Below are 11,367 nucleotides of genomic sequence, written 5' to 3'. Positions count from 1 at the left end.
CTACACAACTGCGAGACAAGTTGTTGAAAAGCGCATTAATAAAATTCCCAGCTGTGAGTTTCTGTATTTTCCTGCAGTGTACATCACTCTTTGAAAGTTTGCCACCGAGAAACGTACACGTTATTATATTTGCTATAATCTTTATAACTATGATAACGATATGACTGAGAAAATTACTTCATTCTGATTGGCAGAGACCAGGCAATCCAAATTTACGAATTTCTCACTCATACAATAAATGGGAGCTCGAGCAATTAAGATTTTACATTTCTCGTTATTCTTTCAATTTATCAAATTTGTTCCTTAGCGTTATTCTTTTTTTAATTCATGAAAAATTTAGGAATTACTGAGTACTTATTTACGTTTCCATTTGGCTATTTTGAATGCAAATCTTGTGACACTGACCGCTAAGATGGACCGCTCACGAATTAATGACGGCAAATTGCTCTTTCAATTCATTGAACAAAATGAAAGTTTAAGTAGAAAAATAGAAATCTTTTTACCTCCCTGATTTGAGCACAATTTATATTTCAGTTAAATGTTCAAAGAGGCGACGTGAGAAACGTAAAGAAATGCTTATTTTTCGCGCGCGCGTTTACCGAGAATGGATCGCGGAAACGCATTAATTTATCAGCAGAATGAAAAGAGCCATTATAATAAATACTTTATTGAACTTGCTTGTTCGAAAAGATATTTATTTCCCGCTTTGTCTGACTGGTTGAAAAATGTTTTAACTGGTTTAAAACTTTGAATCCCGAAATGGAGTTGAAATTGAATCACTTAAATGTTTTAACAGTCTCTCAGCCTCTCTAACACCTGTCAAATAAGCTCCATGAACCGTACCATAAAAATAGCGATGTGTCGCTTCACCCGCGAACATCAGCTGAAGGGCCGGGGCCTCCTTGCTACCAGCTGACTCGCAGGGAAGGGGTGAGGCAAGGGTGTCAAAGTCACTCCCTGAGCCTGCTTTGGACACAAAAGAATATGAACCTCTCGTCCAAGGATTAGTTCCCCACTGTGTCCTCTCAACATTCACAATGGGTGGCAATGATTCGAGAGTGGTGCACTTTTTTATTGCTTCCAGGCATTGTTTTCCAACTTCTTGAGGCGAAGTGCTTTCAATGTGAAGTGATTCTTTGCCTTGGAACCAAGACTGTAAAACATTAGCCCCGGGGCGAGTTGTGTACAATGAGTACAGCCGGTGGACCCAAGGGCAATTTGCAGTTTCTGCTTTATTTTTCAAACTTTCCTTGTCTTCCCAAATCAGTGGAAGGCTATACTCATCCGAAGGCCAAAAACGTCGTTCAAACTCAAGAAAAATCTTGCCAACATAACCAAATCCAAGATCTTGAATCGCAGCTATTTTGTCAGTGGGCAAAGAAGGACGGAACAATGTGGAGTGTTTTTCTTTGAGAACGCCAAGAGAAACTGTTACTATCACGTGATCTGCGTCAAATGTTCTACCATTTCCACAAAGTATTTTCACTGGGTGATAACTGCTTTGAGGTTCACCCGGTTCACTGGAAGCAACCCAGTTTATTTCTGCCACTTCATGCTGAAAATGGACACAACCACTGAGCAGTCCTGCTGCTAGTGCTCTTGCAATTCTGTCGAAACCGCTGGGAACAGGGCAGGAATTTGAACCCCCTAAATAAACGTACTCTCCAAAGCATACAAGATTTAAATCATACAGCGAATTACAACCACTGTTAGAACATTCCCTTTCTTTGAAAAATGAAAACAAGTTAGTCTTTAGTTTTTTTGTTGTAGCAGTGTCTGAGGTACATGAATCAAGGTAACATTGGAAACCTTGGTGTAAGTAATCCCCAACAGACATTTTGGTATCTTTGGTGAAATTTATCATTTTGTGGATATCTTCAGTTTCAGAGATTAAGTTATCAAATACATCCCAAACCTCCGCTATCAGTTGATCATCAATAGGTTGCTGCAAGTGAGTGGTGGCAACTGACTGTGGTTTTTCTCGGCTGTCTTCATTCACCCACTTCTTATCAAGATCTGATTTGTGAAGGAATTGCAGATTGCAAGCCAGGTCAAATATGGGATTGTCCACGGTACCATGAATCCATTCTGCCCCAAACTCAACTGTATTCTCTCCAATCTTGCCAGTGTGTATTCGGCCACCCACACGCTCACTGGCCTCCAGGACACACACCTCAACTTGCCCAGACTTGTGCAACTTGCTGGCGGCACACAGGCCAGCTATTCCCGCCCCAATTATCACTACTTTGGGTTTTGACGACATTGCTAAAGATATAAGCTGAGATCCAAGAGAAAAGAAACATTAAAATTACAAGAATGATCCTAGACTATCCTAGACTACGAGTAGTCTCTCTTTTGCTTAGTCCGTCGTGCGTGACGTGAAAGAAAACCACGAGAAAAAAAATGGCCAGGCAAAATCCTGGAGGCGAGGAGCGCTCCTCGCCTCCAGGATTTTCGCGCTGCCATTTTTTTCTTGCGGTTTTCTTTCACATCACGCACAATGGACTAAGCAAAAGAGGGACTACTCGTAGTCTAGAATGATCCATATAATACTTTATCATACCAATATTTTTTGACTTGTGTTAATAATAATGAATGCCCTTTCCCCAGGGGTGACTCCCAGGTGAAAAGGTCAGGGATGTTCATTGATCTTCATTGTCTTGCTTAGGGGTGTAAATCAAGAATTTTGGTCTCACTTAGGTTCTTAGGGTCAGTATAAAACCTGACTATTTTTAGCGGTCAAATTATATTTTTATCACGCATATGGTGCACTCAAAGAAGTAATAACAAAATGTTATCATTTCCATCTAGGTGGTACCTTTTAGGAGTGAAATAAAGCTTGAGCCACGCCCAGATTGGTCTCCTTTGGGGGTTTAATTCAAATTTTCCAACAAGCATCCCTAAATCCCTACCTTTTCATATGGGAGAACTTCTCTCCCAACCCCCCCCCCCCCCGTATCCCACCTATTACTTTCTGACTCTTAATAAATTGAGATCTGCCTATCTTAACATCAAAAAATATTAAGTTCGATCAACCAGTGACTAACGCAATTAATGACTATGTGTAATACTATATATTTATATTACCTGTAACACAGTAATACTGCATAGTAAATGTACAACATAATCAGACATATGTATCAAATATTTTGAAAGACCTTTTCCAGAAATACCCATAGATAATTATTCTAACTGCATCTATGCCACAGTCATCAGAAAGGTCTAGCAAGAACAACAGAAAGTAACAAAGGGAGAGCAAAGTTTCTGTTTCAAACACTGATTATTAATTTCACAAAATTCACATGTCACACAGACTATTAACAACAAATTTATTCATGAATTTGAGAATTGAAATTGTCTTCAGTTACTTTTCACATCTCACACTAATTTTTACCCTCATCACCAATAGGTCACACATAAAGGTGCCCTCAATGCTTTAAAAGTCATAAAGGTCCACAAGCATGTTCTATACGTCTAGTTGAAAAATTTATGAAACTTATGTGAAACGCTATTCTGATTGCGCAGAAATTCGGCAGTGTGAAACTCTGAAGTTGAAATAAGGTTGCCTTCTAGAAATCATATTTTTTTCACTTCCTTGCTTAACATCATGATTCCTTTGCAAACCCTGCCAGCTTACAATTTAAGCAATATAATACTTAATTGTTGCATGTTTACATAGCCTCGTCTAAACATGAGGGGGGCTGGGAGAATTTGAGACAGTTATGCAAACCTGAGACACGGTCAAGGGTTTGTATAACTTTTGAGAATTCAGATGGGACAATGTAAGCGTGGAAAAGTCCTCTATTGCTTTCATAAAATATTTCTCAAAAATATGCATGAATCTAAAATGCCACAACCAGGTTAACGTACTCTTATCTAAACAGTGACCAATGAGAGCGCATAGTAGCTCAGTTATTTTATAATATCTGATGGTGATCTCCTTCAAAACAAGAGAGTTATATTAAATTCAGTACTTGTACTAATTATGTCACATAAATGTTTTGTTACAGAAAGTATCCACACCAGCCTCCCATGAAAGGCTTCATGGCTTGACTTAATAAAAGAAAGGTTATTTAGGGAGTTGCAGGTTGTGTTGGGTTCAAGTTAACTGTACAAATAACAAAAGATTACAAATACCATATTACTAGGCTTCTTCACTGTAGTCGGTATGTGTTCAAATAAATTAATTCACAAAATTATGGTACTCAATAATTTAGGATTGAGTGTTGAGCGATACTCTTGATTGATACCCTCTATCAACATCTCAATCAACATCCAACACTTGATCAACAGTCGGCCAATGGTTGGCCGATTGTGACAACTGACTCATATGCATCGATCGAAAATTAGTCGATTCTCAACCGACTATACTCAATTAAAACTTGGAAGATTTTGAAACTCATTCATATGATGATTCATTATTACTGCAAGGAGAGTACCAACAAACTAGCTATTAGGGTTTACATTTATGTTTAATGATATGAAAACAATGAAACAAATGTGACTGGATTTAACATACCTAGTCATAAAAGCCTAATTAACACCTTGATGGATGTTAAAGATTTCAGATGTTTCTAATTGGTGTACAGCACACAAGCAAAAATGTATGGTAGAGAGTAGCCACTTTTTTCTTAACATTTGCAGAGGGGTGTCCGTGTTTTTTGCCCTTATCCAAGAGGACTGTGTTTGCATAATTTATCAGCTACTTTCCAATTTCCTGTAACTGACTTCCCTCTGTGTTAACAATGAAAGGATTCTCCTATATTAAATAATGAGATTTTGACCATAGAGTAGAGAGAGAAGCAAGGGGGGTGCTTGGGATCATGTTTACTTTACTGTTTAATGTAGGTAGTGTCGGTCAACACCCTCAACCAATAAATCAACCAACACTCAGTCGATACATTGGCCTTGTATATACCGACCTTGTATCAGCCAAGTGTTGAACAATGAACAGCCAATATATCGGCTGACAGTCAGTCGAGTGGCACTTGAATATCAGTTGAGTGTTGGTTGTGTGTTGGTTGGGTATCGGTCGATACATCAGCCGATATATGTGTCTGTCAGCCAATAATATCAGCCGTGTATTGGCCGAGAGTCAACCTATACTCAGCCAACGTATCCATGCACCAAGTGTCGGTGGATATATTGTTCCATGGTGTTGACCAACACTGTCTACAGTAAACATGATCCACCAAAATGGATGCAACATCTAAAGGCAACATTGGAACATTGTTGGGCACAACACGTTGTACACATTTGGCCATGTTGTGTTTAGCCGAGCCTTATTTGAATAATTTATGATAATTTTCAGTTCTGTGAAGAGTCCAGGGGCCAGTTTCTCGAAAGCCCTGGGAACTTTTCGGGCCCATAAAGCCATTTTTGGTTCATCTGTATCTAAAAACGCAGAAGTGTATACGCCTGAAATTTCTTATATGAAGGGAACCTCTGTTCATATTAAGAATACGTTAATAAAACAGCTCTGTAGTCATAAGGTTCGAGATTTTGTTATGGCTTTCCGGGTGCGAAAACTTTTCAGGACCTTCGAGAAACGGGCTCCAGTTTCGATATTAAAATTCTACGATGGCCCGAGACTTAAGGGACTAAGAGTAAGAGAAAAGAAATTGTTTATTCATCCCTCAACCTCACGTGTCGTGTGATTCATGTGATCAGTTCCGTTAAAGCCTGGAAGGCACTAAAGAATTTTAAAATCAAAATTTGGCTAGTGCTCATTTTAGAATGCAGTATTTTCAAATATTCTGTTTTACAGTGAAAACATACAAGCGGTTACCAAAATTATCTCCTGAACCTGGAATCAGTCGAGAAAAAGAAAAAAAAACAACCAGCTTCAATTAAATTCAAATTTACGCTCAGTTTAATAAATTTTCAAATTAAACGTCCATGGACAACTTACCCGTCTCAATCAGAGCAGCATATTATCCCTGATAGATCGTGTGTTGCGGCTGTGATCATGAATGAACTACTCTCTCAATCCCGTCCTCAATCCCCAGCCACGTACAGTGGATAGTATGGGAGGCCATATCAGTCAAAAGTGGTATGAGTTCACGACTGGTGATCAAGAAATCGATCGCTATGGTTGAGTTTATCGATTGGTGATTGAAAATGTCGATCGCTGTATTTGAGATTATCGATTGGCGATTGAGATTGTCGATCGCTGTGGTTGAGATTATCGATTGCTGATTGAGAATGATGGTCGCTATGGTCCAAAAAGTGATTGAATATTAATACTGACGATTGCTATGGTGGAAAAAAGGATTGGTGTCTGAAAAAGATCGTCCAGAGATTGACGATCGCTATGCTCGAGAAATCGACTTGCAACTGAGAAATGGAAAGGCCTGGTAATAAGAGAGGGATAGTTCACGTATTTTTACATGAAGAGGTATCCCAAGAATTTACTTTTTGATCTAAGGCCATCCCCTGTTGTTTTGGGTTTTTTTTTTTTTCGTTTATTGTCGAATGCGTTTTCTGATTTTGGGTCGGTCGGTCGGAAAAGCAAAAACAAAGCAAAAATAAAATTGGAAAACGAGTCTGGAATTAGGAGGCCCGGTACCTCAGCATAATATCCGTGGGGCCTGCAAACAACAAGGTGTGGTTACAAAGTCAACATCACGGCAATGGAGGAAGGAAAACGGAAAAAGTCGACGTCGTTGTTAAAATAAAACGAGAACAGGGAAAAGCTAAAATTCAGTAAGGCAAAAAATTGCTCATGTTTCAGATTAAAGTGACAGTTATTTGAAATAATGTGTCATTGCTTTCATTGCCTTCTGTGTAACTTTTTAACCGCGCGGCCATGGGCCGAGCGCGGTTCATGTTCTACCCTTGGTTTATTTTTTTTTATTTTTTTTTTGTCGGAGACCAGACGTAGATCTCCACTCGGCCAACTTTGAATTACGCAATCGGTAATGTTTACTCGCCAAACCTTGTTTCCTCAGGGTCAACAGAAATCTCAGATTACAAAATCACGCCGAACCTACACGTTGCAAAAAAATCTCTTCAAAACCCTGACATCGAAGCGATATATCACTTTAGCGTTAATAGCTACCTCATATCTGCACTATTAAAATCTATTCGTTAACAATCCAGCTTCATCATATTAAAATTTCAACGAAATCAAACAAAACCAGAACTAAATATTATTAGATTTTTTTTGTAACCTAGCTTCATTGCGTGAGTCGACAAAGGAAGCGACGGTCGCCCATAGCCACCGAAACACATTAACATAACCAGTGAACCTACGTTTCGGTCAAAAAAATCCAGGATTATTGCCTGAAAGCTGAAAATTCAAGAGGAACATCTTTTTCGAACTTTTCTCAAGTTATTTAGACGAAAAAATGACCTCGGCGGACTCCAAAAGAGAACGAAACAAAAAACAGAACGAGACAGTGAGAACAGCCGATAATTTATTCACCGCGTGGCCTTCGTTACGTTCACGTTAAAAAAACCTTACTTCTGGATAACTTCAGCCTTACAAGTCAGCAACTGGTCCCAAATTACTTTCTGTATCCTTACAAATGTCCTGACTTCCATCTCCGAAAGATTTGGCCGCAATTTTTTAGCAAATAAACATTTCGCCGACAGCAATCACCATTACGGTGGCTTGCAACTAATTCGCTAACTTTACAAAACCCTCCCGAGGGGGGGATATGACGAAAAGAGCTGAAAAATGATGACCGGAAATAGAGTAATTTTCTCGGCTTCCAGTGTGCCAAATTTGCTGGAAATAGGTTCAAAACCGATTTTTTTTTTTTTTTTTCGTTTTTTTTTCTTCGGGTCACTCATGCTACCAAAACAGTTAACTTTTAAAAGCGCGGTTGTAAGATCTTAAAGATCTTCTTGTTTTTTTTTTTTTTTTTTGAAAACGCGAAAATCTGGGTCGGTCGGACGACGCTAAACAGAGAAAAGAAAGGGGATGGCCTAAGATGGCGGCTGATGATCGAAGTAGTCGAGATATGGAGGAATTCCTTGACTCCATGAAACAATGCCTTGACGATGTCGATCAGGCGCTTGCTGACGAAAATGCTTCTATTCCATTTGACTACTTAGAGAGTAGGCTAGAGGACCATTTCCAAATTCTTAACGCAGTAGCAATCGCAATACAGGATAATGCCGGTGGTGATCTGAAGCAGGCTGTTGAAGACCTGCTGTCATTTTCGGCAAAATTTGCTCCAGGAAATCCATGCCACAAAGGTTCAGAGGGTTCATTCAAAGGTTCATTCACCCTCATTCACCCTAATTCACCTTCATTCACCTTCATACACCCGCATTCACCTTCATTCACCTTCATACACCATCATTCATCCTCATTCATCTTCATACAACATCATTCATCCTCATTCACCCTCATTGACCCTCATTCACTCTCATTCACCTTCATACACCTTCATTCACCTTCATACAACTCCATTCACCTTCATACACCTCCATTCACCTATCTACACCTCTATTCATCTTCATACACCATCATTCACTTTCATACACCATCATTCATCCTCATTCACCTTCATTCACCCTCATTCACCATCATTCACCCTCATTCACTCTCGTTCACCTTCATTCACCATCATTCATCCTCATTCACCTTTATTCACCCTCATTCACCTTCATACACCACCATTCACCTTCATTCACCTTCCGTACACCTTCATTGACTATCATTCATCCTCATTCACCTTCATTCACCATCATTCACCTCCATTCACCTTCATCCACCTTCGTACACCTTTATACACTATCATTCACCTTCATTTACCTTCATACACCATCATTCACCCCCATTCATCCTCGATCACCTTAATTCACCATCATTCACCTTCATACTCCATCACCCTCATTCACCTTCATTCACCATCATTTACCCTCATTCACCTTCATTTACCATCATTCACAATCATTGACCCTCATGCACCTTCCTACACTACTATTTACCCTCATTCACCTTCATACACCTTCATTCACCATCATTCAACCTCATTCACCCTCATGCACCTTCATACATCATTATTCACCCTCATTCACTTTCATTTACCATCATTCACCTTCATACACCTTCATTCACCATCATTTACCCTCATGCACCTTCATACACCCTCATTCATCTTCATTCACCCCCATTCGCCTTCATACACCTTCATACACCTTCATTCACTATCATTCACTATCATTCACCCTCATGCACCATCATTCAACCTCATTCACCTTCATTCACCCTCATTCACCATCATTCACCCCCATTCACTCTCAAGTACATTAATGCAAAGAATGTTGTAATATATTTGCAAACTTCTGTAACGTTTACACTGTAGCCCAAGAGAATGCAGTGGGAATGTTTTATGAGAACTACATATTGAGCTAAGTCACCCACCCCTGTAAAAAGGCCAGCTGTATCGTGAACAAATGCACTTATGTCCAGGATTGAGTGTACTTACAAAATTAATAATATACATAAAAAAATTAAACGATTCTGATTGGCTGAGAGCAGTGCAGTTCAAGTGCAACATGAGTGCAAAGAGTGTAACATCGGTGCAAAAAGTGTAACACCAGTGCAAATTACACATCGTGATTTTGGATTATGATTGACTGAAAGACAATAGAATTGTTGTTTACAGTCTATCGAACTTTATCTCTGGCAGTCTTTGTTAACCTTTCCTTTGTGTGGTTTTGCAGTGAAAAAGCTGGTTCACCGTGTCAAATGGACAGGATAAACCTTCAGATACGGAAGGTACAGGAAACCTGAAAAATAACAGTTTAATAAGATAGAAAAACACCAAAGACTTATGATAAACCATAAAGGAACAAAGAAGGCTAAGGATAGAGAAGATTAACACGGATTACAAACGACGAATTTGAAAAATTGAGGCTAAACTTTTCAATATGCGCAAACCGTGACTGAGCTCCTTTAAATGAGCTTAAATTTGGCCATTTCCGTAAAAAAAGTCACGAGAAATTATGAGAACTAAAGAAAATGTTAAAAAGAAACCGAACAAATGGCAAGATTTAAATTCTACAAAGAAACTGAATTCTAGATATAGAAGCGCTAAATTAAAATACCGTAGTACAGCACGTTCTTTCCAGCGAACTTCGTCCGCAGCAATTTTTACGGTCAAAATTAAAAGTGTTGGTTGCATCGACGGTTAGATCTTCATGCGATTGCGTAAGCTTATTCATTGTCAGAGAAAAGTTTTTCTTCCAAAGATACTGTCCAAAGACGTGAAAAAGAGGTAAGAAAACTGAGTATGCGTCATAATTTGCGCGCGCATAAATTTCGTCATTATTAAAGTTGAATTATGACGCAACTGTAATTACTTAGCTGGACCAAAAGTACGTTTTACGACGCTTCACCGTGGTGTTCTTGTCTGTGAGATTTTCGACAGTTAGAGGCCAATTTCGATTTATTAGATGTCTTACTTAGCTCCGACGCTTAGGGAAATAAAACAAAAGAGACCGCCTCGGGTCTAAGGGATGAATGATTAACTTCTTTTTTTTATTATTCCGTTAAGCCTCGCGGAGCCAAGTTAGAATTTTAATATATCAAAATTGGTCCATTAACTACAAACATAGCATATTCGGATCAAAATTCCTTTCGGGTGCGTGTTTTTCTCCCAAGTTGCTCATTTTTCACAATTCAAAGCACACAATCTTAACGTGGGATGCATTTCTTTTGTTCAAAGCATATTTCTCGTGGCTGTAATGAATTTTAATGTGGGTATATATAAAGAAGTGTAGAATGACACACCCATTTTAGCGTCGGTCGCCGTTGCATTGAAGGCAAGGGTGAAGACATCTTAGTCGCTGTGCTCCCTTCAGGCAAGTCCATATTTTTCTTTATTTATCGCCGTTGAATTGAAGGCAAGGGCAAAGTACATCTTAGTCGATGTGCTTCCTTCAGGTAAGTCCACATTTTCTCTAGCTAGTTACGTGTCCTAGCTGTTTCCCTCGTCTTTCAATTTGATCGTTGATCGTTGTTGGTGGTCGTTTAAAAGTGTTATTCCACATTTTGAGGGAGTTTTGTTAAGTGCAAGGCCGATAGACGTCCGTTAACTGATACTAATACTCAATCAAGTCAGTTTTGCTTGAGTTAACACGCGAAAAACTTAACCATGACTTTCCTGTTTTTTCACAAGAATTGACCAGAGGCAGCAAAGTTGTATCCAAAGGAATTGAATTGGAGTGACAGGCGTCATTCACCAATTCAAATGAAGTGTAGCACGACCAGCTATGGACTCCTGGCAAGTTTTCATGTTGACGACAACTTCGTTGAAGTTCAGATAAGTGAATCACAGTTGTCGCTAGATTTTATTTAATATAATCATATTAATTACTTTGAAGTTTTGCAGCTAAGTCCAGTTTAGG

At 39.1% G+C, this 11,367-nt stretch overlaps 1 protein-coding gene across 1 annotated transcript; it reads right to left on the bottom strand.

Moving 5' to 3' along the window:
* Positions 1-647: 647 nt before the first annotated feature.
* Positions 648-6,371, bottom strand: LOC110057903 (peroxisomal N(1)-acetyl-spermine/spermidine oxidase-like). The gene is made up of 2 exons (XM_020764513.2): positions 5,912-6,371; positions 648-2,278 (listed from the first exon to the last, which is right to left on the bottom strand). Exon 2 carries the CDS (start codon positions 2,261-2,263, stop codon positions 740-742), a length of 1,524 nt encoding a protein of 507 aa, XP_020620172.1. The 5' UTR covers positions 2,264-2,278; positions 5,912-6,371; the 3' UTR covers positions 648-739.
* Between the last annotated feature and the right edge of the window lie 4,996 nt (positions 6,372-11,367).

Source organism: Orbicella faveolata, unplaced genomic scaffold (genome assembly GCF_042242905.1).
Source record: "Orbicella faveolata isolate gen_17 unplaced genomic scaffold, um_ofav_v1 contig_12, whole genome shotgun sequence".
NCBI lineage: Eukaryota > Metazoa > Cnidaria > Anthozoa > Scleractinia > Merulinidae > Orbicella > Orbicella faveolata.
The sequence above is the reverse complement of the archived record's forward strand: the minus strand, read 5'-3'. Positions and strand labels throughout refer to the sequence as shown.

Coding starts and splice junctions, on each gene's coding strand:
- LOC110057903 (XM_020764513.2), bottom strand. CDS start 2,263: ATGTCGTCAAAACCCAAAGTAGTGATAATTGGGGCGGGAATAGCTGGC.